The following is a 26,506-nucleotide window of genomic DNA, read 5'->3' on the forward strand; positions in this document are numbered from 1 at the left end:
CCTATTTCATTGTAGACTGCAGGTGTACCATGAAAATGTCAGTGGTGCTCCGGCTATTATTTAACAGTTTACAGGTGCTAAAAAGATGCAGTAGAGCAGTGTGATTCGGTGGGCAGGGTATGCTAATAAGCTGTCAGTGTTGTATACACCGTATGTGCTTAAAGTGATTGTAAAGTCTCATTTTTTTTTTAAATAACAAACATGTTATACCTACCTCCTCTGTGCAGTTGATTTTGCACAGAGCAGCCCCAATCAATCCTCCTCTTCTAGGGGTCCCCCTTCGCTGTTCCTGGCCCCTCCCTCCTGTCCAGTGCCCCCACAGCTTGCTATGGGGCACCCAAGCCGAGCTGCAGCTCTGTGTGTCCATTCAGAGACGGAGCTTCGGTTAAGCCCCTGCCCCTCTCTCTCCTCTAACTTTGATTGACAGCCGCAGGAGTCATGGACATTGCTGGACAGAGATGGGTCTCAGGTAAGTATTGGGGGGCTCAGGGGGACTGCTACACACAGAAGGCTTTTTATCTTAATGCATAGAATGCATTAGAATAAAAAACCTTCTGACTTTACAACTCCTTTAACTGAATGGGAAGTTTGACCTTGGAGGGGAATAGAGGTGTACTTGCTGCTGTTATGTGATGTCATGTAAAAACTAGGAACTAACCTTGTGATTTTTTCAATATACGTTGGCCAAAAAAGAAACATTCTAAATACACAAAAATAGAAAATGATTTCCATGCAGTCTGATGTCATTGTAAGGATCTGAGCCCAGCATGGCAAGGAAAGTGTGATCTCTATCTAGCCATCATACTGCCTCAGTTGCAGCACACATTCCTCAACTATCTTACTTAGGATAGTTTAAAGCTAAATTGAAGCTATGCTATATATTACTAAAATACAGTCAGGCTGTATATACAGTAATTAATATACTATTCTTTCTGTGTATTTTTTTATGCTATGTACTGCTGTAAGGGTTAAAATATGCTGGAGAGTCAGGCTGCTACTCTCACACATAAGATGTGGCTCAGGTCTCCAGCAGTCTGACACTCTGCCCTGCACACTGCTCCAATCAGCAGCCCTCTGGAGGGAGCATAAGCACTGGGGGTTAAGCATTTATGAGTCTTAATTACCAGCAACTTCATCTAGCACTTAGAGCACAAAGGTTCTGGTTGTAAAACCCTCTAAGAACACTGGCAGCACTGGGTTTCTTTTTTTCCCTGAGGGGAATTTGCTAAGACTACATCAGCCAGAATTTGAAGCAGCTTTGCATGGCAACCAGGCTACTTCTAGCTTTCATTTTTAAAAGCTTAGCTGAACAAGCTGAAGATAGAAGCTGATTGGTTAATATGCACAGCTGCTCCAGATTCTGTTTGCTCCAGCAGTGGATTCCCTCTGGGTTCTCCAGTTTCATTCCATAATGGGCAGTTAAGTTGGCTAGACTACTGGACACCAGTGCTGGGGGTTATTGTTGTGCAGCACTAAGATTTACTATTGTGCTGATAGTGATTGTTAAGCTGAGGGTTATTGCTTGCCCTGACACATGCTGGGGGTTGTCATTGCTAACCCTGAGACATGCCAGGGTTTATTATTACTAGTTCAGACACTTGCTGGGTATTGCTGGCCCTGTCACTTGCTGGGAATTATTGCTGACCCTGATGCATACTTTGTGTTATCATTGCTGACTGATATCATTGCGGAGGGTTATTATTGCTTCCACTAATACCAACAGTATGGCTAATTTTACTCCCGAAATCTCTTCAGTGTACCCCTAGGCCCTAATTTGTCTAAAATATAGCTATTCAAAAGGGGAGATATGCCACACTGCAAGCCACATGCCATGAAGCAACAACCTCTTTATTGAGTATGTGCACGTTATTCCCACACCTACAAAAGCTGCTGTGGAGGGCCCCGATTCCTGCTATGTATGCTACATTCTCTTTTTCAAGGCAGGCATTTCTTATTAATTATCTCTGCTTTTATCATAACATGATATTAAGGGTGGGGGACCCCCCCAAAATAATTTTCTGAAGCTGCACTTGATCTTGAAATTCTCTAGTATATATGACCTACATTGCTGCACTAAACAATGAAAGTGAAACAAAATAAGAAAAAAAAGTCCATATAGAAAAACCAGCTCAAATAGTGCTCTAAAAAGAATTTAAATGGTGATGCTGAACAGAAGCCTCTTGCTGCGTGTACTATAGGTGAATAAATAAGCTGTAAGACCTCACCCAGGTGCACCTCCGCCGTGAATTTTACAAAATGCTTACTTACCAGAACGTTAGACTCTTATAAGTTATAAGAGGCTAGATAAGCATGGATAATACACAGACAATCAGAACAATTCCCTTTGTTTTAGGTTGAAGGGGATGGTGTCATGGCTGACAGTGCAAATCGCTCCAAATCACAAGCTTATTCAACTACCTGCTCCACTAATTTAGGGCTCCTCTGGCCTCAGCTCACACAAACTTGCCACAAGCTGGTATAGTGGATGAGGATAGAGTTATTGTGAGAATGAACCTTTATTCATCTTCTTCAAATGTTGCTGCTGTTCATCCATGTTATTTTAGTCTATTTGTATTCATTGCTTTCATTAATGAAATTGCTTACCACTTTTTGCAATCAAGTTGTAATTTAGTGGATGATTTGCTTTCACGCTAAGTGTTATTGAAGAACTCCTTTTTCAGATTAAGTTGGTCAACTCACTTACTAAAAATGTGGTATTAATTTACACACTATGCAATATTGTGATAGAGTATCATGGTTAGACATTGACATGCATCTAGGTAGAAAGAGATGACAAATATGACCATTTCCATATGCCTCAGTCCTTTTTGTATCTCTCTTTTAGATCCTCACAGTGTCTGGACCACCTGAAGGAGGCACCCTAGTGACAATCCGTGGAATGAATCTTGGGTTGGACTTCTCTGAGATTGCTCACAATGTGATCGTAGCTGGAGTAAAGTGCACTCCAGTGCAGGAGGAATACATAATTGCAGAACAGTGAGGCTTATTTTATCTTAAATTGTATTGTATAGACGTTATGGTTCTGAAAATATAAATATTGTGATAAAATAATTATTTGTACACTGCTGATCTTCCTGCAATAAAAAACAAAAACACATTATCAATCTGGGCAATATTAAAAAAATATATATTTTGGCACAGAATGTGAAGGGCACAATATGCAATAATATTTCACGCATGGACTTTTCCTGCCTAACCTTTAAAAAAGTTCTATACAGTTGCACTGATTTGCATTTAGTGTGATAACTATACCATTATTGTTATAGAGACATATTTATTAAGAGTTGGTGAGTCTAGGCATTTTTGCCTGTGGTTTTTAGACATTAGGGGAAGGTGTAGGCTTTCTCCAGTGGCAGAGGCAGGGATACATTTACGAGAATGCAAAAATGGGTTTAGAAGACCTATGTGCATGGTGCTAAAAACTTTGTAGATACTATCTGATCCCTGAAGGCCAAAACAGGGTGACCAAGCTTTTTTAAGAGGTATCCACTGTACTGATTCTAAACAAGATTTTGTGAAATTATTTGATATATTTTAGAAAGGATTTTATTACAATTTGTCTAGTTTATTATTTTGTATCTACATTTATTGGCATTCTTCTCTTTGCACACCACAGTATAAAAAATACATCTTCTAGCTATTTATAAATGGTCTGGAATGAATAGTTTTGAAGGAAGACTGGTTATTCTTTATTTCCCTACACACTCAAATAGGCAAACTGGAGTGTGATATCTTACCTATCCCCTCGTCTGATCATGATGCTGTACCGGCTGTTTTCTATTACCAATCAAAAAATTTGGCCCATGGTCAGTGAATGACTACCCCCCTATGGACCCCACTAGTTGAGAATAAATACAGTCTTCCATAATCAAATGTGCCTTTAAATGTACCTACAGCCTCTTTGTGGAATGGTCCGGACAAATCATTTTACATCCTATACACTATTCAGGTTGGCTATAGCTGATTATTTTTTCCCTACCTTCCACTACTGAGTATCCCAGCCCGCTTTTACACAGAAAGCTATACAAACAGACGTGTTCTAACCCCTCTCCACTCTCCACTAAAACTAAAAAGAAAAGTTATGCTTTTAGCTATACTTTAAAGTGGTTGTAAAGGCAGAAGAAATGTAATTTTCTGGCAATCTAAACTGCATAATTTTTGTTATAGCATATCCCACAACAAGAATGAAAAAAAAAAAATGTGAGTCCCCCTCCCTCTCAATACATACCAGGCCCTTTGAGTCTGGTATAAATTTTAAGGGGGTACCTCATACAAAAAAGTATGTATACGGTCCCTCTAACAGACTCCTTACCTGAGTATGCAGCCTGGATGGCTTGAAAAGGGTGAAGAACAAGCCAGTGCCCCCTCCCTCTAAACCATAAAAGGCCACATCCCCTCAACATTGGGGGTGGGTGATGTCCGCCTCCGGGAAAGCACTTTGTTCCCATGTTGATAAGGATATGGGCCTCTCCTTTACAACCCTGGCTGATGGATGTGGAGGTCTGCAGGCAGGGGGGTTATCAGAATCTGTAAGCTTCCTTTTAAAAAAAACAAGCTCCCATATATTACCCCCCCACCCACCCCCATGGAAATGTTAAAGAGGTATGCAGTATCCCTACCCATTCACAAAAATAGAAAATGTAACCTAAAACTAAAGACCCCCAAATGTTTGACAAGTCCTTTATTAAAAAAAAATGTAAATCCCTCATTGATGCCCGCCAAATCACCAAAATTAAAAACCTGATGGATCACGAGTCACGACAGTACTGTTCACCGAACGGCAGCTCCTCAAGCTGTCATGAGTTGTGGTTGGTGACCATCTTTGGGCAGTGATGTCACTGCTATCCCCTCCCCTTTACTTATGTGGCCGTGGCTTTCCTGGCCATGAAAGCAATGTGTAAATGATTTTGGGATAATAAAATTAGCAGTAGATTAGGTTAGCTCTTAGTTTGTTGCCCCTAAATCTCTGCCACATCACCACAAATTTTTCTGTATGCACACAACAAACATTAAAATCATTCATTTAAAAAATGGCCTTTTTTCTTTTACATATGAATTTAATTATTCCTTGCAAATACCTTTTTTTTTTTTTTTTTAGAAAATGTGAAGCTCAGATATACTTTAGGGACACAGTTGTATTATGATAATATTACATCATACCAAAAAAGTGAAAAATAAAAATATTCCCACCTAGCAGCGCTTAACTCAGAAAAGTGCACACAATATATGTGAACAAAATAAACAAACAATTGAATCAATATATGTGTTCAAATAATCACTGAAAATCCAATTCCAAAATTAATTAGTGAACAAAAAAATAAGTGAAAAAATTCCAGTGAAACACACATGAATAAATCAATGTATAACTAAAAGTCCAATAGTAGGAAAACTAAAAGTCCAATAGTAGGAAAACTAAAAGTCCAATAGTAGGAGAATAGTGATATGTGATGATCCAGTGAGATTCCAGTGTAAGCTGAACAGAAACACACCAACAAAGTGTCCGCCACCTTTGTGCTCCACTCCCCTCAGCTAGAACACTCACCCCACTTTCTGAGTTGAGCGCTGCTAGGTGGGAATAGTTTTATTTTTCACTTTTTTGGTATATTGTTTGTTTTTAAGCAGAAGCACAATCATTTAAATTTTTTTCTGATGCAGGATCAGCTCATTAGCGCAGGAGTCTGCTAAATATAATATTACATCATGTCTTATAGAGAGTATCTTGTTTTAGCAATTTCATATGTGTGAAATTGTTGTTTACATGAATTATGAATTATTGCAATACAGTAAACTAGGGTGGCATGTGTTCTTAGAAACCCGTAACAATCAGTAGGAGATTAGCTTTCATTATTCTCTAATCTCTGAGCTGTTGAAAAATTATTTCTGTTTCCCTTAGGCATCTGCTTTTAGTTGCTGTTTTCCAGAGATGTATAGTTACGAAGTAGAACTACTTAAGTACTGTACTTAAGTACCGAAATGCGGTATCTGTACTTTCCTAGAGTAGAATTTTTTTCTCCTACTTCTACTTTTACTTCACTACATTTTTTCGATGATTTCGATACTTCTACTCAAGTATTTTTTTTTTGTGCTGCATAGTTACTCGTTACTTTTACCACTGCCAGAACAGTAGATGGCAGGTTGCATAAAGCTCAAAAAAATGTGTATAATGTCATTTGTAAATCAGCGCATACGAAAATAAAGGCTGTGTATAATAAAAGCTGCTATACCAAATCCTTCCAATAAAAAGAAAATATGAAACAAACAAATAAATGGTGCTACAGCGCATAAAGTGCATCAAGAAACTACTAACAAACACCGGTTAATCATTTGAATAAATCATTTGAAATAATAAAAACAATATGATGTTCATACTTTTGACTTCTTTCTTTAATAACTACATAACACAGTACTTGTACTTCTACTTTCAGTACTTGAGTAGAAATTTTTTTTCAAAACTACTGGTACTTTTTACTTTTAGTACTTAAGTAGCAAATTTTTTGAAAAAACTACTTGCAATACTTAAGTAAAAAAAAATGTTGAATACTTTAGTACTTCTACTTAAGTAACTTTTTCTGCGAGCACTTCCACTTCTACTCAAGTAATTTTTTGATCGAGCACTTGTGCTTTTACTCAAGTAGAAATTTCGAGTACTTTATACAAGTCTGCTGTTTTCACAATGTAGGCTTTTACTTTATGACTGCGGGTACAGCAAAAAAAAGAAATATGAAGCCTGGTTCCAAAGCTATTATCTATGGCAATAGAGATGCTGTCATTACTTTTCTTTTTCTTTTGAAATGTCTTGAATCTGGCATATTTCCCCCATCAGGAACCTTCTGTCTTCTGTTAGTCCATGCTTTTGCCCAAATCCATTTGTTTCTTATCTCTTCTCTGTTTGTAGCTATTCAGAAGCTGCACTCTGACCAGCCTAACTTAAGTATGTTCAACTAAGCTTTGACAAAAAAAAAAAACCTAGACATTGATTGGTTTCTATCCAGAGTTGCACCAGATTTTGCACTATCCAGGTTTAGTAAATAACCCCCACTGTGTTGCATTGACGTGCATTTTTTTAACGCTTACATCAATGTGATGTTTTAATATATAGCATAGACCAATGCAACACTTTGGTGTGAACCGGGGGCTGGGTGTACTGGAAATACTGGATTTTAGCCTAAGTGATCCCAATGGGCACATTGTCAATGGGCTCTTTGTCCCTACTGAACTCGCACCTCAGCTTTTGCTTTTGGACTCGGTCATGTGCAGGGTGTTTTTTTCTCAGAGAATAGGTGCAGGGGTTCCCTCTTTCTGAGTCACCCCTTTTCTCCACCCCTACCCACCTCCGAGCAACGTTCCTTTACTGCCCTTTTAGTGAATACAGAACCAAATATAATTTTGTGGTGATAAGTAATTTGTATGGAATTTGTTAATGATAACAGGAAAAGCAGTAAAATAGGTTTCCTGTAGCCAGTAACAGGCATTGAACTTATTCTCTCTGGAGAAGAGACGCTTGAGAGGGGATATGATATCAATGTACAAATACTGTACTGGTTAGGACCCTAGCATAAGGAACAAACTTTTTAGGGAAAGGGAATACAATAAGACACGTGGCCACTCACTAAAACTAGAGTAAAAATGGTTTAACCTTAAAATACTTAGGGGGTTCTGTACTGTCAGAGCAGTAAGGATGTGGAATTCTCTTCCGCAAGCAGTGGTATCAGCAGGGAGCATCGATAGTTTCAAAAAACTATTAGATGGGCACCATAAAGACCACAACATAAAGGGGTATACAATGAATGGTTAACAGCAAACACACACACATCATAGGTTGAACTGAATGGACTGATGTCTTTTTTCAACCTCACAAACTATGTAACTATGTAACTGACCCTCCAGAAATAAAAGACCCTCCCCCAGCAACAATAGTTCCCCACCAGCAACAATACACCCCCTGCAAAAACAGTTCCCCAGTAGCCAGCATCAATAGACCCTGCAGTATACCCCAGCTCCCCTTGCCATTACATACATACATTCAGTACTGGAGGTGCTGCAACTGCTTTTCTGTGTTCCCGCGTAAAAAAAACCTGGTCTTGTGTATCTTACTCAGACCTTTGTTGGCTATGATATCTGGTCCTGTGTGTTTACCTGTATTGGCTTTGAATTCTGTTCTTAATTTGTGTATTTGGTTGCTCCTGGTTATAACTCTGTCTTCTCCTCTGTTTGCAGTACACTGGCACTCTGTCTGTCTGTTTCTGTCTCTACAGTTTTCCTATTAAACAGTCCCATGATTTGAGTGCAGGCAGTTCTCAGGTTACAAACAAAATAGGTTCTGTAGGTTTGTTCAAAGTTCAAAGTTGAATTTGTATGTCGGAACAGGTACATTTTTTAGGTGGAACTCCAGCAAAAAAAGTATTTTTAAGTTTTGGAAAGCATAGGGAAGGGTTGACACCCCTTGTTTTGCTGTCTGTGCTGTCAGAAGATTTCACCTTACTTTCTGTCCCTTTGACAATTGGATTTTGAAAATTTTGGGTTGTAGTGGAAACAAGGATTGGTGATAAAACTTAAGTGGAGACACCTTTTTCCTATGATAACTCTTACAGGAGTGTATTTTAATTTCTAGGGGTAGATTTCCTCTCTTCCTGTTGTCTCCCTCCGTTTGTAAGTATGAGTCATATGGGCCCTCTAATTTCTCATGTATTGAATTGTATTGTAACTGTATTGTCTTCCCTCATATTGTAAAGCGCTGCGCAAACTGTTGGCGCTATATAAATCCTGCATAATATTAATATTATGTAAGTCGGATGTATGTAACTTGGGGACTGCCTATACTGGAAACTATCTTATTACACATGTCTATATATACTTTCATCAGCTCACATCAGGCAGTTTAAGTGCACCCTTGTGAGATGTTTCCCATGATATACTCCCTTTTTGTCTACCCTGACCCTCTAGTTCTGCATGTTGGCACTGTGCTCAGATTACTGTTCTAGCTGTACGGTGGAGTTTACCTATGCACCTCTTATCAGGTCTGTTTACCCCAGAAGTAAGCTAGACATGGCCAGCTAACCGTGACTTGTGACTTAAGCTGGATAAACACTATACAACTTTTGTTGTTAGATTTCCTTTAGATTTACCTTCAATTATGTAGTGCAAGGGCCTGCCTAATTGCATACAAATTGAAAGTGTTTAGGTTTGACCTGATATTATATGGTTTTGGTAAATCTAAGAGCCGGTTCACATTGCAGCGACCCGACTTGCCGGGGCGACCTGTGAGGTCGCGGTGCGCAGCTCGCACCGCGACCTCGGAGCGGCCGGCACGGACTTCATATCATTGAAGTCAATGCAGGTCGCTCCAGGTCGCCCCAAAGAAGCTCAGGACCATTTTTCTAAGTCGGAGCGACTTGTGTCGCTCCTATTAGAACGGGTCCTGTGCTAATCTATGACAGGCGACCCACGGCGACTTGTCAGGCAACCAGGTCACCTGACAAGTCGCCCCAGTGTGAACCAGCTGTTAAGGAAAAAATCTAGAGAAAATTGTATAGTGTGTATCCAGCTTTACAATATGTCTCTATTTGCAAATGGAATAAAAAGTTTCTTCTGCACAGTTCATTTAACATATAAGGCCCCGTTCACACTGGGGCGATCCGACTTCCCGGGGCGACCTCCTTGGAGCGGCCGGCACGGACTTCATAACATTGAAGTCTATGACGGTCGCTCCGGGTCGCCCCAAAAAAGCTCTGGACCCTTTTTCTAAGTCGGAGCGACTTGTGTCGCTCCTATTAGAACGGGTCCGCAGCTTCTCTATGGAAGGCGACCTACGGTGACCTGTGAGGCGACCAGGTCGCCTCACAGTTCGCCCCAGTGTGAACGGGGACTAAATGCAATTTGTTTATAAAACTTGATACATCTTGAAAACATAAAACAAGCATACAGTTACACATGGATATTTCCAACATGCCAAAAAACCTTATATGTGCAATAGTGAATTCCTATACAAAACATTTGGTATGTCCCTTGAATAAACCACCTTGCTTACATGTTTGATTCAACCTGCCAGCATATTCTTTGGCCACTAAGTGTTCTGAGCATTACATTCACAAATTATTAATGATAAAGAGAACTTTATATTTTTGTTAGAATTATCAGACCACCCATTCATTTCATCTTTTGCAGGATTGTGTGTGAAATGGGTCCAGCTCCACCTGAATTCAGTTCTGGACCCGTGCTTCTTTGTGTGGGAGAATGTAAACCCGAGTTCATGGCACGATCCTTGCAACAGTACAGCTTTGTGGTGAGTAACCAATGATGTCCCTGTGATGGTTTTCATAGTTAATTTATTACCACTATTTTTTTTCTTTATAAATTAAAGGGATTGAATAATTAGCAAAAACAACTTAACTTCAACTGCTGCACACTGATGACAGCCAGGCATTCTCAGAGGGAGGTCAACAGCTGCAGCCTATATATCTGTCAGCACAGGTTGTATATGTGACCATTTAAATGTAGTGGCACTCATGAAGCAATTGTTTGCATGGCTTGGACTGTGATAAACTAAGGCTCATCTATTACTATAGATGACACATGAGTAGATGAGGAAATTCCTTTTAATCTTAAGAGTAGTCATAGATTAGTTTGCCACCCCTATGCAGAAGCTAGTTGCTAGCCTGCATTTAAGATTTCATAAGTTAGGCAAAATGACTATTACAAGCTGGGTACTACCCACCCCTTATTCGCTGATTTACCTTTGCCATGTTCCCCCACTGGTCCAAACACTATCTGAGTCCTTGGAAATCCCTGGTGCATTCAGATATGATGAAGCATATGACTTTTTTTAGAGCCCTCAGAAATACTGGGTGGATTTGGATATGGGTGAATATGTAACGTTCCCTCCCAGGATGCACCAAAAGGGGTGGAAAGGTCACTGATCCTGTGTAAGCACATGGGCAAATGACAGATCCCTTTTAATCATTCCCATTGTTCACTGCAGTGGTACTCTGAAAACATTACCTGTTCTGGAGCTCACTACTATCCAGGAGATGCCTCTACAGTGCATTCATAAAGTATTTACAGCGCTTCACTTTTTCCACATTTTGTTATGTTAAAGCCTTATTCCAAAATTGATTAAATTGATTATTTTCCTCAAAATTTTACAAACAATGCCTAATAATGACAACATGAAAGAAGTTTCTTTTTAAATCTTTGCAAATTTATAAAAACAAAAAAATCACATGTACATAAGTATTCACAGCCTTTGCCGCAGTTATCAGTGCATATCAGAGCACAAACCAAGCCAGGAAGTCCAAGGAATTGTCTCTAGACCTCTGAGACAGGATTGTATCAAGGCACATATCAGGGGAAGGGTACAGAAAAATGTCCACAGCATTGAAGGTCCCAATGAGCACAGTGGCCTTCATCATCCGTAAATGGAAGAAGAGTGGAACCACCAGGACTTTTCCTAGAGCGGTAGCGGCCCACCTGGCTAAACTGAGCAATCAGGGGAGAAGGACCTTAGTCAAGGAAGTGACCAAGAACCCAATGGTCGCTCTGAAAGAGTTTCAGCGTTTCTCTATTGAGAGAGGAGAACCTTCTAGAAGAACAACCATCTCTGCAGAACTCCACCAATCAGGCCTGTATGGTAAAGTGGCCAGACGGAAGCCACTCCTCAGTAAAAGGCACATGACAGCCTGCCTGGAGTTTGCCAAAAGGCACCTGAAGGACTCTCTCACCATAGGAAACAACATTCTCTGGTCTGATGAAGCAAAGATTGAACTCTTTCGCCTGAATGGCAAGCTTCATTTCTGGAGGAAACAAGGCACCGCTCATCACCTGGCCAATACCATTCCTACAGTGAAGCATGGTGGTGGCAGCATCATGCTGTGGGGAGGAACTGGGACACTAGTCAGGATGGAGGGAAAGATGAATGAAGCAATGTACAGAGACATCATTGAGAAAACCTGCTCTAGAGCTCTCTGGACTTCAGACTGGGTCAAAGGTTCATCTTCCAACAGGACAACGACCCTAAGCACACAGCCAAGATAACAAAGGAGTGGCTATGGGGCAACTCTGTGAATGTTCTTGAGTGGCCCAGCCAGAGCCCAGACTTGAACTCAATTGAACATCTCTGAAGAGATCTGAAAATGGCTGTGCACCGACGTTCCCCATCCAACCTGATGGAGCTTGAGAGGTCCTGCAGAAGAATGTGAGAAACTGCCCAAAAATAAGTGTCCCAAGCTTGTATCATCATACTCAAAAATACTTGAGGCTGTAATTGGTGCCAAAGGTGCTTCCACAAAGTATTGAGCAAAGGCTGTGAATACTTCTGTACGTATGATTTTTTTTTTCATTTTTTTAAATACATTTACATAGATTTCAAACAAACTTTTTTCACTTTGTCATTATGGGGTATTGTTTGTAGAATTTTGAGGAAAATAATGAATTTATTCAGTTTTGGAAAAAGGCTGTAACATAACAAAATGTGAAAAAAGTGAAGCGCTGTGAATACATTCCAGATGCACTGCAAAAGCCAGGATAAAATTCTTACCGCATTGATCTCTTCTCAACCCATTTTGCTTCCTTTGGCCCTCTTTTCTGCACACTGTCTACAATTTACTTTGCTTGCTCAAAGCTAATAGTAATATGAAAGTAGAAGTTCTCATCTCTTATCAGCTGCACTATGTCATCCCTAGCAGCAAATTATAGGTTGGTTCAAGCTCATAATAAAATGACACATTTCTTCTGCAAAAATCAATGCTAAGCTTTCTGCAGCTGAACTGCACATGGCCATAACTGTCACTCTGTGTTTTATGATGTTATTTAACAAAAGTATTTTGGAAATGACAAGGAAAAATAGGCTAAATTCTCACCGTCGTGTTTTGGCACATTGTGGGTATAGTTCACAGTAGGTACTTGGTGATTTTTAGGTGCATTTTACATGCATTACCTTCAATGACTATGCAATCTGTGTCAAACTGCATCAAGGATGCAGCAAGCAGGAGGTGTCAAAAGCTTAAAACTAGATAAAGTATTGGCAAAAGATCAGGAAGCCAATTTATATAAAATATGCCTTTTTTTTACATGTGTTGGTAAAGTTTTGCTGTGAAAAACAAATAGAGAACACAGAGATCCCCATGCATTCACCAACTTTATTAAACTCCCATTTTTATTTCTGCACCCTACATCTCCAGCCTTTTCAGTTTGACACGTAACTACAGTATATTTAATGAAAAGGTTACCCTGCAGTAATGCTTATTTTCTTTTTTTCTACACTCCATAGTCTTCCTGGACCTGACCTTTAAGCTGGGTTCACACTTTATCTGAATTGTATGCAGGTTTCCCTGCATACAATTTGCATGGCAGGAGAGTGTGAATGGCTCTCTTGAGCCGGTTCACATAGCTCCGGGGTGGCAGCGGTCCGCATTGGAAAAGGTTCCTGCGCGTCTCTGGCTCCGTTTCAGGTGCAAATTCAGGAAAAAATTCAGGCCTGATTCGCACCTGAATCGGTGTACAGGGATGCACTGGACCCCCTGCTGAGACCCGCAGCTGCATCAGTGTGAACCCAGCCTCAGTGACATGAGGTGTTGGAATAAAAAATATTCTCCCACCAGGCATCCTATTCCTCATGGGCATGTGCAAAAGAGCCTCACGTGATATGTACTGATACACTACCACCACTGTGACCCACCCCTTGAATTTACCTGCACCACCACTAAGGGTTGCAATCCACATATTGCACACCCTGACTTGGTAGGACTAAGGGGCAGATATAAATGCTAGTCCCGCAATAATATAACTTATAAATACTGTTCCAATTTTAGAGAATATCTGTCTTATTCAATGCCGTTATCAAACAAAAGAAGAATAAAAAAGTCACTTTGCTGTAATAAGTGAATAAAACTATGCCAAATTTTTAAGTTGAATTACATACCAGGGACACACTTGTGTTGCTACCTGATACTTTGGATTACATCCAAACCATGCACAGCTTGGGGTGCCACTGCAGACAAATATCCAAAAAGTCCGGTCACTCCTACACACTGTTGGGTGCAGGCATAAAAAAAGCTTGTCTCTGCTCTATGCAGACACTCCTGGGAAAAAAAAAGGTCAAACTGCGGCACATTTTGCTCCACCCACAGGACTTAGTCATTGTGGTGTGTGGCTGTTTGACCTTTTATTTCCAGTAGATCTGCCCCGCATCGCATTTTCTGTCTAGAAGCATGAAATATTTCAAGGCTTTTGATGGAATTAGTGTGCTAAATTGCTACCTGTGAAAGTTCACAGCACAGTGACAAGCATATACGGTATATATTTATTTTAGGCAATAAGTGTAATAGGTAATAGGTTTTATATCCCTATGAGAGGTCTGTGACACCCCTAGTAGAGCCATCCACCTAATTTATTCTGCCTGCTTGAGGGTTACTTTTCTCCTACTTTTGTCTACTTTTGTCTTTTTTGGCCCACAACCTGCAGCACATTTTCAATGTCATTTGCAATTCAAATAACAGTACAATAGGGTGAAAGAGTCAGTCCCCTTTGAATGTTTATGAAGTGTTTACATAAAAATAACATATCTTTGTAACCATGCACGTTCCTAAATAAGGTTTGGACAAATGATTACATAAGCTTTAATAAAAAATCTCTGAAAATGTACTTATGTTTTTGTTTAATTTTTCAGAATCCAACAGTTTCACATCTTAGCCCAAGTAGGGGTCCTGAATCTGGGGGTACCATGATAACAATAACAGGCCATAATCTTGGAGCTGGTAGTACCGTTTCCATCCACTTTGGAAACCAAACCTGTGAATACTATGGGTGAGTATAAATAATATTCTTATTAGAAGTATAAAATCATCCCTTCCCTTATGTTTGTGAACAGCTGTGCGGTGCGAGTTTAGCCATACAGTTTGTATGGCTAAATTCGCATCGCACCCGCAGCAAACACGCACAGGAGGCATTTTTGCTGCCGCATCAGGATCGGATCGCACAGCGGTTCACACTTGTGCGATCCGATCCTGTGCGAACTGCACGATCGCACTGCGATATGCGATCAAACTGGGGGTGTCGTTAAGATTACATTGACACCCCCAGCGGATCGCATATGGCAGTGTGAACTGCCGGGGGTGCGTGTGCGATGCGGGAACAGGCTGCGAATTCGCAGCCTTCCCGCATCGCATCAGTGTGAACCGAGCCTGAGCAATTCTGGTTTCAGAGCTGTCATTCCCCAGCTGCTACAGCTAAGCAAGCAACTAATCAAGCACATTCTGTACTTGATTAGCTGCATTAGAGGGTAGGGGAGATATTGGGGTCTAATAGACTCCCGTGTCGCCATAAAAGGTACCTGTCACCTGCCTAGTGCTATCACATAGGGGGCTTGTTGTAAACATACAATTGTACTGATTTGTATTTAGTGTAGTAACCATGCAGAGACATATTTAGAGTTAGTGATTCTAGGCATATTTGCCTGCCATTACTCACAATTTTTAGCTGGTAAAGGAAGGTTTAGATTTTCCCCAGTGGCAGTGGCAGTAGCAGGGGGAAAATCTCAGAAAATGCAACTATTGATTTTTTGATTAAGATACTAATTTTCAGCACTCATGAAGTCAATGATTCCTCTTTGATCCTTGATGTAACAACATCATTGTAAATGCTTAAAAGAAAAAAAGTGTATCTTGTTAAAGTGTATATAAATTCTAACAATGAACTTCCCTTATTTTCTCCTTTTTGATCTGGTAAATATACTATTGAAAGCATTTAGTTGTATATGTTAAAAAAATGATTGCAATAACTGAGCTTATAATTTCCTGTGCTCTTTGCCTGTGCTGCATACTTATCAGTTAAGAATGGTAAGCTGCACAAATTTTTTTTGGGTAGATAGACTTGAAATACCAATAAGGGCTTAGTTCTGTGGGACATTATGCTTTCTCAACAAATGGTTGCAAGCACAATAATATTTTTCTCAGGGTGTTGCATGGTCCAAAGATTTACATCACGGAAGGGGGGTATGAAGGAATATAGAGGGAAAAAAAGAGTAAATCTGTGTAAAATATTCACCAGCACACTAGCCAATAATTGCGATAACACAAAGTCCTTCGATGTGCAATTGAAAAACACTTCTCGGATGCCACTACTCATAAATGACAGACTTGTAAGAGATCCATACTCTTTTAGCTTAGCAAATAACAGACTAGAACACAGGTTTTTTTGCAAACACACATGCTAGCAGTTTAAAGGCTAGCTTAACCAGCCACTTCATATACAGTGGGTACGGAAAGTATTCAGACCCCCTTACATTTTTCACTCTTTGTTATATTGCAGCCATTTGCTAAAATCATTTAAGTTCATTCTTCTTTCTCATGAATGTACACATAGCACCCCATACTGACAGAAAAACACAGAATTGTTGACATTGTTGCAGATTTATTAAAAAAGAAAAACTGAAATATCACATGGTCCTAAGTATTCAGACCCTTTTCTGTGACAATCATATATTTAACTCAGGTGCTTTCCATTTCTTCTGATCATCCTTGAGATGGTTCTACACCTTCATTTGAGTCCAGCATTTGTTTAAAATTAGATTTGTAAAATAAATATTTGAAAACCTTTAAAAATAAAAAAAATTTCAGTTCCAGTTTGGCAATGTTAAAAATATAACTTAGCGGAAGTGCTGTCACTTTAAACAAGCTGCTAACATGTTTCCAGCAAACCTAAAGTAAGGCTAAAGCTTACTGAAGGCTGCTGTCAGCTTGTGACAGTCAGTTCTCCCAATGAAGTGGAACTAAACCTTTCTATCCTTTTCAGCCAAGGAAGCTGCCATCTTGGCCTCTGTTTGATCTTCAGCTGCCTCTGTGATGCTGCACAAGTGATCAGTTATGACACCAGCCATTAGATGGTTTGACAGTTTGGTTGAGTGCAGAAAGCAAATGGGACAGTTACATTCTCGGCACGTGGCGAAATATAACTGCTTTTTAAACTGTTAAATTAATGGGTTTAGTTCCGCTTTAAAGTGGAAGTAAACCCCCCTATCATTTTCAGCCAAGGAAGCTGCCATCTTGGCCTCTGTTTAATCTTCAACTGCCATGGGCTGCACTTGTGATCAGTTATGACACTAGCCATTGGACGGTTTGATAGTTAGGTTGAGAGCACAACAAATGTGACAGTTAGTATTCCCGGCATGCCGGTAATGTAACTGTTTTTTGAAACTGTTATATCGATGGGTTTACTTCCGCTTTGGGATCTGTGTTTAAAGCGGAGTTCCAGCCATTTACTCACCTGTCCAACGGTCCAGCGATGCGGCCGCCGGAAGCCTCGATCCTCTCCCTCGGCGCCGGCATCACTGCTGTGGGCACCCGGCTGTTACAGTTTGCGGCTTCACAGCCGGGTACCCACTGCGCATGCGCGAGTCGCGCTGCGCGCCGTGATTGGCCGGCAATCTTCTGGGACCTCTGACGTGTCCCAGAAGATTGCAGGGAGGGAGGGGGAGAGGAGAACTTCCGCTCAGGGCGCCGCGGCGCTCCGAGCGGAAGTGGGAGCGGGTACCTGTCAAAACTAGGTACCCGCTCCCCCCCCCAAAAAATGACATGCCAAATGTGGCATGTCGGGGGGTCAGGACTCCCTAAAGCGGAACTTCCACTTTTGGGTGGAACTCCGCTTTAACTTTCCCAAACTGAAGATGAATGGCAACCTAAAATGTTTAAAACTTTAAACAAAACTTTCTAAAAGCTCAACAAATGCTTTATAAAAGCTTCTTATATACAAGCTGAATCCTGGGTTACTAAACCTTAAGGGTTCATTTAGATGTACAAAGAAATTTCAACGCACAAGACATATTTTTTGTTGCGTTTTATGTTTTTTTTTGCCCTGACTGTATGTTTCTGTGTCGCCTTTGAGTGTGTGTCCTAACCATATGTGTGTGTTTCCGCTCTCACTGTGTGGGTGGGTGCCTTTGCCTTAACTGTATATGAGTGTGTCTGTACTGAATCTGTGTGAGCGGCTCTGCCCTGACTATGTGAGTGTCCCTGGTCTAATTGTATGTGGGTTTGTATGTCTTGCCTTAAGTCTAGAACGCCTGGGCCAAATGTCAGGGGCATTGGGCCCATGTGTACTGGAGTCGGTCCGACAGAAGCTATTGCTGAGAGCACTGACCGGAGTGTTCTGGAGGGGGTCCATCCCCCTATGAGAACACAGTAGAACAGTAGGGGGGATCGCTGTACTAACATTGGATTGGTTCCTGAGCTGTCAGTTTCTTTTTCTAGTGTGTACAAGGCTTTAGTGTTTACACATGCCATGACTGTGTGCGCTCCAGTCTGTCCTCAATGTATTCATAACTGTCTGTCCTGACTGTGCATGTGTCCTGACTACATGTATGGTTTTGTGTGCATGCATCTGCCCTAATTGTTTGTGTAAAGGAAGTGAGAGGAGAAGAATTTTCCTCCCACTGAATACTAATCCTGGGGGATGGAAGCCTACACTAGGAAGGAGGGATTTTTTCGCTCATTGAAGCCAATGCTAAAAAGGGAGATTCTTCATCCAACAAACATCAATGCTGGGGATAATGCCCCGTACACACGCACAGATTGTTGGCCCGACCGATCGGCCGTCTTTTGTCCAGTGTTGTTTGTTGGTTGAAATGTGCTCTAGACTTGCACTGGACTTTTGTTGGCCAAAAAAAACAACTTCAGAAGTGATGTCATGTGATGGTTGACTTTCCGTGTGTTTTTTCTTCTCTGAGCATGCCCAGTCTTGCTCATCTGATTTTTGTCTGCCGAAATCTGTACTGACTGAGGAACAATCGGCCGTTCTGTTGTTAGCCAACAAAAATTTTATAGCATGCACACCAGATTTTTTTCGGCCGAAAATTTGCAGTTGGTTGTCGGAAGCATCAGCTAACAAGCCGACAATCGGCCGATCGGACGTTGGCCGAAAGTTTACGGGCAACAATCGGTGCGTGTGTACGGGCCTTAAGGATACTTTCACCCCCTCACCACAAACAGTGTGGCATTTTTTTGCTTCTGCTGGCCACCAATGATGGAACATTCTTCTTGCAACTGACCACATATTATGGGACATTTTTTTTTCCCACAGCAAACTGCACTATGTTAAATACTGACTTTTTAACTCTGTACTCTGATCTGTACATTACAACACTGACCCTTGCACTCTATAAGCTATGTTTTACATTACATTCTCTGGCCCCTGTACCCTATACCAGCCCTCAAAATTTACACTCGCCTGCTCGCATTTGGCGAGATGCTGCCCTGATGGGCACTGATGATGCTGTACTGATGGACATTGATAAAGTTTTTGTTAATATTTAGTTTTGTAACTTAACCACTTAAGCCCCGGAAGATTTTACCCCCTTCCTTACCAGGGCCTATTTTGCGAATCGGCACTGCGTGACTTTAACGGACAATTGCGCGGTCGTGCGACGCTGTACCTAAACAAATTTGACGTCCTTTTTTTCCCACAAACAGAGATTTCTTTTGGTGGTATTTGATCACCTGTGTGATTTTTTAATCATGCGCTATAAACAAAAAAGAGCGTAAATTTTGCAAAAATAACAATAATTTTCACATTTTTTTATATGATATTCCCCCCCCCCCCCCAAAAAAATGTAAAAAGCTAATTTTTTTAACATTTTAGGCCAATTTATTTTATGCTACATATGTTTGGTAAAAAAAATCGCAAAAAGCGTATTTTGATTAGTTTGCACAAAAGTTATTGCGTTTACTAACTAAGGGAAAGATTTTTGTCATTTTTGTTGGTTTTTTTTTTTTAACGAGTAATGGCGGCGATCTGCGATTTTTTTTTGCGGGACTGCGACATTGCGGCGGACAGATCGGACCCTTGACTGACATTTTTGACACTTTTGGGGTTACCAGTGACATTACTACAGTAATCAGTGCTATACATATGCAGTGTTACTGTAAAAATGACACTGGCAGTGAAGGGGTTAACTTTTTTTGAGAGGGAGGGGTTAAGTGTGTCCCTAGGGGCGTGCTTCTAACTGTGATTGGATGTGGCTTGAGGTGTAAGAACAGAGATCAACGGTCCTACATAGCAGAACCGTATGATCTCCATTCTTACACAGGGAAGAATGACAGGCAGCTTTGTTTACATTAGCCGCCTGCCTTTCTCCTGCTGTAACGGATAATCGCGAGTGCCCGGCGGACATCGGATCCGCCGGGCACACGCGCGGGGGGGTCCGTGAGCAAGGGGGAGCGCGCCTCCGGCGGCACACACTCGCTCCCTAGAGCCTCACAGGCTGGCAACGTAGTCCTATGTCGCTTTGCCTGTGAGGGGCTGACCGCCGCAGTAAATAGTGCGGCGGTCGGCAACTGGTTAATTCTGCATAAAACATTTAAGAGTGTAATTTCATGAGATCATTTATGAGGGTGTGTTTAGGGGTGGGGCAGGGTAGGGGTTGGGTGGGGCAAGTAGTGGCAAGTAACTCTTAAGGCCTGGCGAGTAGCTCAGGACTTGAAATTTTGAGCCCTGCCCTATACCTTATGTTTTACGCTACATACTGTAGTTCTGATTATTACACACTGTAAACTTTGTGCTGTACATAACATAATCCTGACTAAGGATATTTTTTGTCTCAGCAGTTGCTGGTTGAAATATTGCACAACTGGTTTAACCTTCTTAGCGGTATTCCCGAGCGTGGCTCTGGGTTAAACTTCAGAGCCAAAAGCGGTAACCCCAAGCCACACTCGGGGTACCGCCAGAAGCATCGCTGGATCCTGTAAGAGAGGTTACTTACCTTGTCACCAGGATCCAGCGATGTGTCCCGGCGGTGTCTCGCGGCGGATCTTCCTCCCGATCGTCTCTGTGCCCGACTTCTGTCTCCTGCGAAGTGATGTTCGTAGGGGGGTGGAACCGGCGGCAAATTCAAATGTAAAAACACACCAAACACACTGATACCATTCAAAATAAATAATAAAGCACATTAGCTTGCCCCCCAGTGCCCTTTCCTGCAGTTTTACTGTACTTTATATATATATATATATATATATATATATATATACGTATATATATATATATATATATATATATATATATAAGTAATTCTTGTGAATGAGCAGCCCAAACCAACTGTATACATTTATTATATATATATATATATATGTATACATATATTATATATATATATATATATATATATATATATATATATATATAAAATAAATGTATACAGTTGGTTTGGGCTGCTCATTCACAAGAATTACATGCAAAATATTGGTACCGCTTTCAGCACCTAAAATCCAAAAGAATCATACCGCCAGGGAGGTTAATTTCTTCCTTAAGCGTTTTTTGTCTGGCGTTTTTACAGCAGTTTATAGCTTTCTAGTCTGCATGAGGGCTGAAACCTCTTTATTCAACCATAATATAGTAATATTGAAAAGGAAAGTTCATACAAGCAGCATACAAAAAACAACTTAATAAGTAATTAATTAGGCCTAATTTGGTTAACTAAGGACTATTTATGAGTTAAATGGGAACAATTTTTTTTAAATAATTGTTGGTTAACTGAATTTGACGTAATGGGCTTATCATTGTAAAAATATGTTTATAGCCCATCTAAAGCCAAAATATTTTATTACATTTTTGATAGAATTCAGACTTAGTATGTTTTTATTTCAATCTACAACTCTGGAGATTTCTCTTCATTTTCAATTGAGACAGGACAAACAAAATAATTGTAGTAGATTGAGGAAGGTTTACAACTTCCTTCAATTTTGTTGCCCACTTCCTATGCTGCCAGAACTTGCCCTGTAGAGACTCTATGTAGAGTGTTTATCTGTGTCACAGTGGAGACCTCCATGTCACTACTGTATCCTTTAATGCACGGAGGCCTGCAGGAGAAACCATTAGGGGACTCAGGAGATCAACATTTTCTCCTGAGTCAGTCTGCCTGTGAACTCGGCAAGAAGAGTTCTTGTAGATGGAGCAGTATTTGATCTAGAGGTGCAGGCAGGGGGAAAGGTAGGTATTGACAGTCTTCCTTTAGAGGTATGGGTGTTTGGAGGAAGAGGTTTAGATTTAATAACAAGGATTCTTTAATTATTTTTTTATTCATCACTTCCTATAGTGAGAAGTGACCATTTTGTTATGCATCACTTCCTATAGTGAGAAATAACCATTTTGTTATGCATCACTTCCTATAGTGAGAAATAACCATTTTATGTCCTCTGCCATATGCTTATCTGAAAAGGCAAGCAAGATTACTGTATGTATGCTAATGCCTGGGGAGGTTTAAACCCCTGCTGATTTTGAACATTTGTAAATTACTCAATTGTATATGGAATGTATGCTTCTTCCAAATTTAAAAGAAAAAAGAGAAGGAACAGTGTAATCTCTTGATATTTTTGTGTAAAGCACTGTCACATAAGATTTTATTTTTTTAGAAAATGTGGACTTTTAATGTAAAATCATTAATTGATTTCATATTTTTATTGCACAAATTTAATTCAGAGCATTTATAAAAAACAACATAGGTAAGATTTTAACTTCAGTTTTTAATTATTAGTTTAAATCAAGTGTGAAGAAAGGTGGTTAAATATCTAGCAACTTCTGTAAAACATTATCCTTACTTAAAAGAGTAGAAGTAGTAGTCCCTATCCTTAAAGTTTTTCTTTTTTTTTTCACCAAAAGTGAAAGAAAATCCTAAATGTTGGGTCATCCCAAGAACAGGAAAGGAAGGAAAATCTTCCAGTAGGTACACAGAAGAAAAAAAAACAAAAAAAACACTGACAGGGGTTATAACCTTCCCTACTCTATACAAAAATGAAAAGAAAAAAAAAAAAACAAGTTTGGCCTTTAGGTGTAATTTTACTTTTGCAATCCAATCTGAGAAAACTCCACTATGGAAATTATTAATATTATTATTATTATTAATAATAATAATATTAATGTTGTTAATATACAGGATTTATATAGCGCTCAGTTTGCGCAGCGCTGCACAACATTAGGGTGGACAGTACAGTTACAATACAATTCAATACAGGAGGAATCAGAGGGCCCTGTTTATTAGAGCTTACAATCTAAAAGGGAGGGCAAAGTGATTAAAAAGGTAATAATTGTGGGGGGTGAGCTGATGGAGAAAATAAAACTATAGTTGTTAGGTGGAGGTGTTATCGGCTTCTTTAAAGAGAAGAGTTTTCAGAGATTGCCTAAAAGTAGACAGAGTAGAAGATAGTCTGACAGATTGGGGTAGGGAGTTCCATAGAATGGGAGAGGCTCTGGAGAAGTCTTGAAGGCAAGCATTGGAGGAGGTGACAAGGGAGCTAGAGAGCAGGAGGTCTTGGGAGGAATGAAGAAAATTATTTGGTTGGTATTTTGAGACTAGGTGGTGATGTAGCTGGGGGCCGAGTTGTGGATTGCTTTTAAGGTTGTTAGTATTTTGAATTTATTTTTGTTGAGTTAGCAGAATCCAGTGGCTGAAGTTTTTTGAACAATATCAAAGCGAGTCTATCATTAAAGCCTAGTACACACAGGCGGAATGTCGGGTGACATCGGCCAGTTCAATAGGAACCGGACAACACTTGTTGAAGGGGCATGACCGAAAAAGGTCTATCGATTGGCTCGCAAACAGCTCTATCAGCTAATAGTGCATTCTGGCAGGGGGTGGGGGGCATTCCCCTGCCAGGACACAGTAGCACAGCAGGAGGGATCACCGTACTAACATTACATTGTTAGTACAGCGGCTCCCCCTGAGCTGTCATTTTATTTTAGTTCAGCCCTGCTAGGTTGAATGAAAAAAACGAATATTTTGTACCAGGCTTAACATGTAACAATGCAAGAAGCCTAACTTCTAAACCGTTTATTTATTTTTACAGGTATAACCTTTAAATCTTTAACCACTTGCCTACTGGGCACTTTTACCCCCTTTCTGCTCAGGCCAAGTGCTGTCGCATTTTAAATGATAATTTCGTGGTCATGCAACACTGTACCCATATAAAAATGTTAGCATTTTTTCACACAAATAGAGCTTTCTTTTGGTGGTATTTAATCACCACTGGGATTTTTATTTGTTGCTAAGCAAACAAAAAAATACCACACATTTTGAAAAAAAAGTTTCTCTTAGTTTGTTATAAAATTTTGCTAACGGTAACTTTTTACCTTTACTGAGGTGCGCTGAAGATGCTGCATGGATGGAAACTGATAGGCAGCACTGGTAGGCTGCACTGATGGCACAGATGGTAACTGATAGGCAGCATTGATGGGCACTAATGAGGCGGCCCTGGTGGGCACTGATGAGGCACTGATGAGGCTGCACTGATATGTGGCACTAATGGCCACTGATGGGCACTGATAGGTGGCACTGATGGGCACTGATAGGTGGACCTGATGGGCACTAATAGGCAGCACTAATAGGCACTGAGAGGCGACACTAATAGGAGGCACTAATGGTAGGCAGCACTGATTGTCAGCACTAATGGACACTGATTGGATGCACTGATGAGCACTGATTGACAGCATGGGTGGGCACTGATTGACAGCAATGATGAGCACTGGTTGGCACTAATAGGCAGCACTAATAAGCACTGTTGGGGCTGCACTGATAATCAGGATCAGTGTCCTGATTATCAGTACAGATGTCCCCTTTCTCACTAGTCGGTTACCGGCCCTCTCCTCTCTGCATGCTGTGACAGCTTGAGGAAAAGAATGCCAATATCTGGCAAGTGTGTTTACATCATAACCAGCTGTGATTGGACACAGCCAATCATGTGCTAAGGAGCCACTATCATTGGCTCTTTACCCCGATCAGTGATGCCATATGTCCTAGGGACACAGCTCACCATCAATCGTTGCGCGCCAAGAATGGGAGGACGTCCACCCTGAACTAGAGCAGTCCCACCCAGCTATTATTTGATTAAATGGCAGGTGCAAACCAGTAAATCCTTTGTTAGAGCAGAAAGTGTTTTCATTTAGGTGATTATTAGGAACTGCCTGCACAGTACAGACAGCATTATTTATGGCAAACACAGCTGTCTGTTACCCTTATAAACAAAGAGAATTAGAGGGATTTTATAATGCTGAAATTTCTAGAACAGAACTTCTAAAAATCATATTCTGCCGTTTTTAAATATTTTTGTAACTTATGCCATGTAAATGAGAACATGTAACAAATATAACTCAGGTTTTATTCCAATTTGGCTGCAAAAATGTAAATACTGTTTAGGCTATAGAAGATGCTTTCTCTCCTAATTCTTGTTTCACTGAGGGAATTCGTTGGGTCTGATAGGGTTGTTTTTTTTTTAAAGAGTTAACGTATGGTATAATCTTGTAACTGCTTCTGTTGCATTTCAGAACAGGCAGGCATTATATTTAACATTCCTGAAATATTAGATATTCAGCCCACCACTTATGTGCATGTAAATCCAAAGAATAAAAATCACTCAACTAGCAATCAAAAAATAAACATTCTATAACGCCCTTAAAAATGTTTTCCTCATAACACCTTCCTAGCAGGAGCATATTCATGTTTTACTCTCTCTGTCAGCGCTTTTTATCCTCCCATATTCACTTGCATTTTCTTATTTCACTACCTGTCCTTACTTACCATCCCTTACCTGTCCCCTTGTTGAAGGGTATTAAAGTATAACTAAAGGCAATGGATTAATGGATTAGAACACCCATTACGTTTTATTGCTGTCTTTGAGATACACTCTCTCTTTGGCCTGTTTACCATTATCATTATCATTGAAGTAAAAGAAAATCCCACATTTTGGGTTGTCCCCAGAAATATAAGAGGAGAAATCTTCAAATGAGGGCTTTAGTTCTGGTGACCTGGAGGGCCCCAATGGATTCCCCTAATTTGCAGAGATTTACTCCCACTTCCTGTTTTGGTTATGGGACATGAAGTGAAGTTAATTCACCCCAATGGGACACAGATTGCAAGAAAAACTGACAATGGTTATAACCCTCCCTTTATCCAAAATTTAAAAGAAAAAATACTTTTGCCTATAGTTCTACTTTAAGAGGATCTTTTTTTTTTTGTTTGTTGTTCCTACTTGTTGGGAAACCTTTTTTATATGATTAGTGATTATGATTATTTATTAGTGATTATGTGTTTGTGATTATGTATCTATTATGACCAGGAAAATAGTTATAGCCCAAGAAGCAGCTATAATAGCATGCTGAAATGTAGCACTTACAAAATACAAAGTAAAAGTGATTAACAGCACCTCTAATATAGCAGCAAAAGAGTCTCTGTTTATCAGTTAGTTTGCTTATCTTGTAGGACCTCTAAAAAAAACGATTTGACCATCAGGCTTTCTTACCAATCTGCTATCCAACATTTATTTTATTGCTTGGCGGGCAGGTGTTTGATTCTCGCAGTCTGCAAGAGTGCATTAAATAATGTTGCAAACACACAGTTCTCATCACAGCAACAGTAAGATCACTTATACTGTAAATTCCTTTTCATTTTCTGTAAACGAAAATCTAACATTAAATGGTTTGTGCAGATGTGGCTCCCATTCAGAGAACAGTAATG

General features: G+C 40.2%; 1 protein-coding gene across 1 annotated transcript in view; it reads left to right on the plus strand.

Moving 5' to 3' along the window:
• PLXNA2 (plexin A2) overlaps positions 1–26,506 on the plus strand; it is a 539,737-nt gene that overhangs the window by 388,821 nt on the left and 124,410 nt on the right. The window contains exons 13-15 of the mRNA XM_082245705.1: positions 2,846–2,997; positions 10,186–10,303; positions 14,684–14,820. Of these exons, the coding sequence (XP_082101831.1) occupies positions 2,846–2,997; positions 10,186–10,303; positions 14,684–14,820 (407 nt within the window). The remainder of the gene's footprint in view (positions 1–2,845; positions 2,998–10,185; positions 10,304–14,683; positions 14,821–26,506) is intronic.

The sequence above is a fragment of the Pelophylax lessonae genome (assembly GCF_965119305.1).
Source record: "Pelophylax lessonae genome assembly, chromosome: 2".
Taxonomy (NCBI): domain Eukaryota; kingdom Metazoa; phylum Chordata; class Amphibia; order Anura; family Ranidae; genus Pelophylax; species Pelophylax lessonae.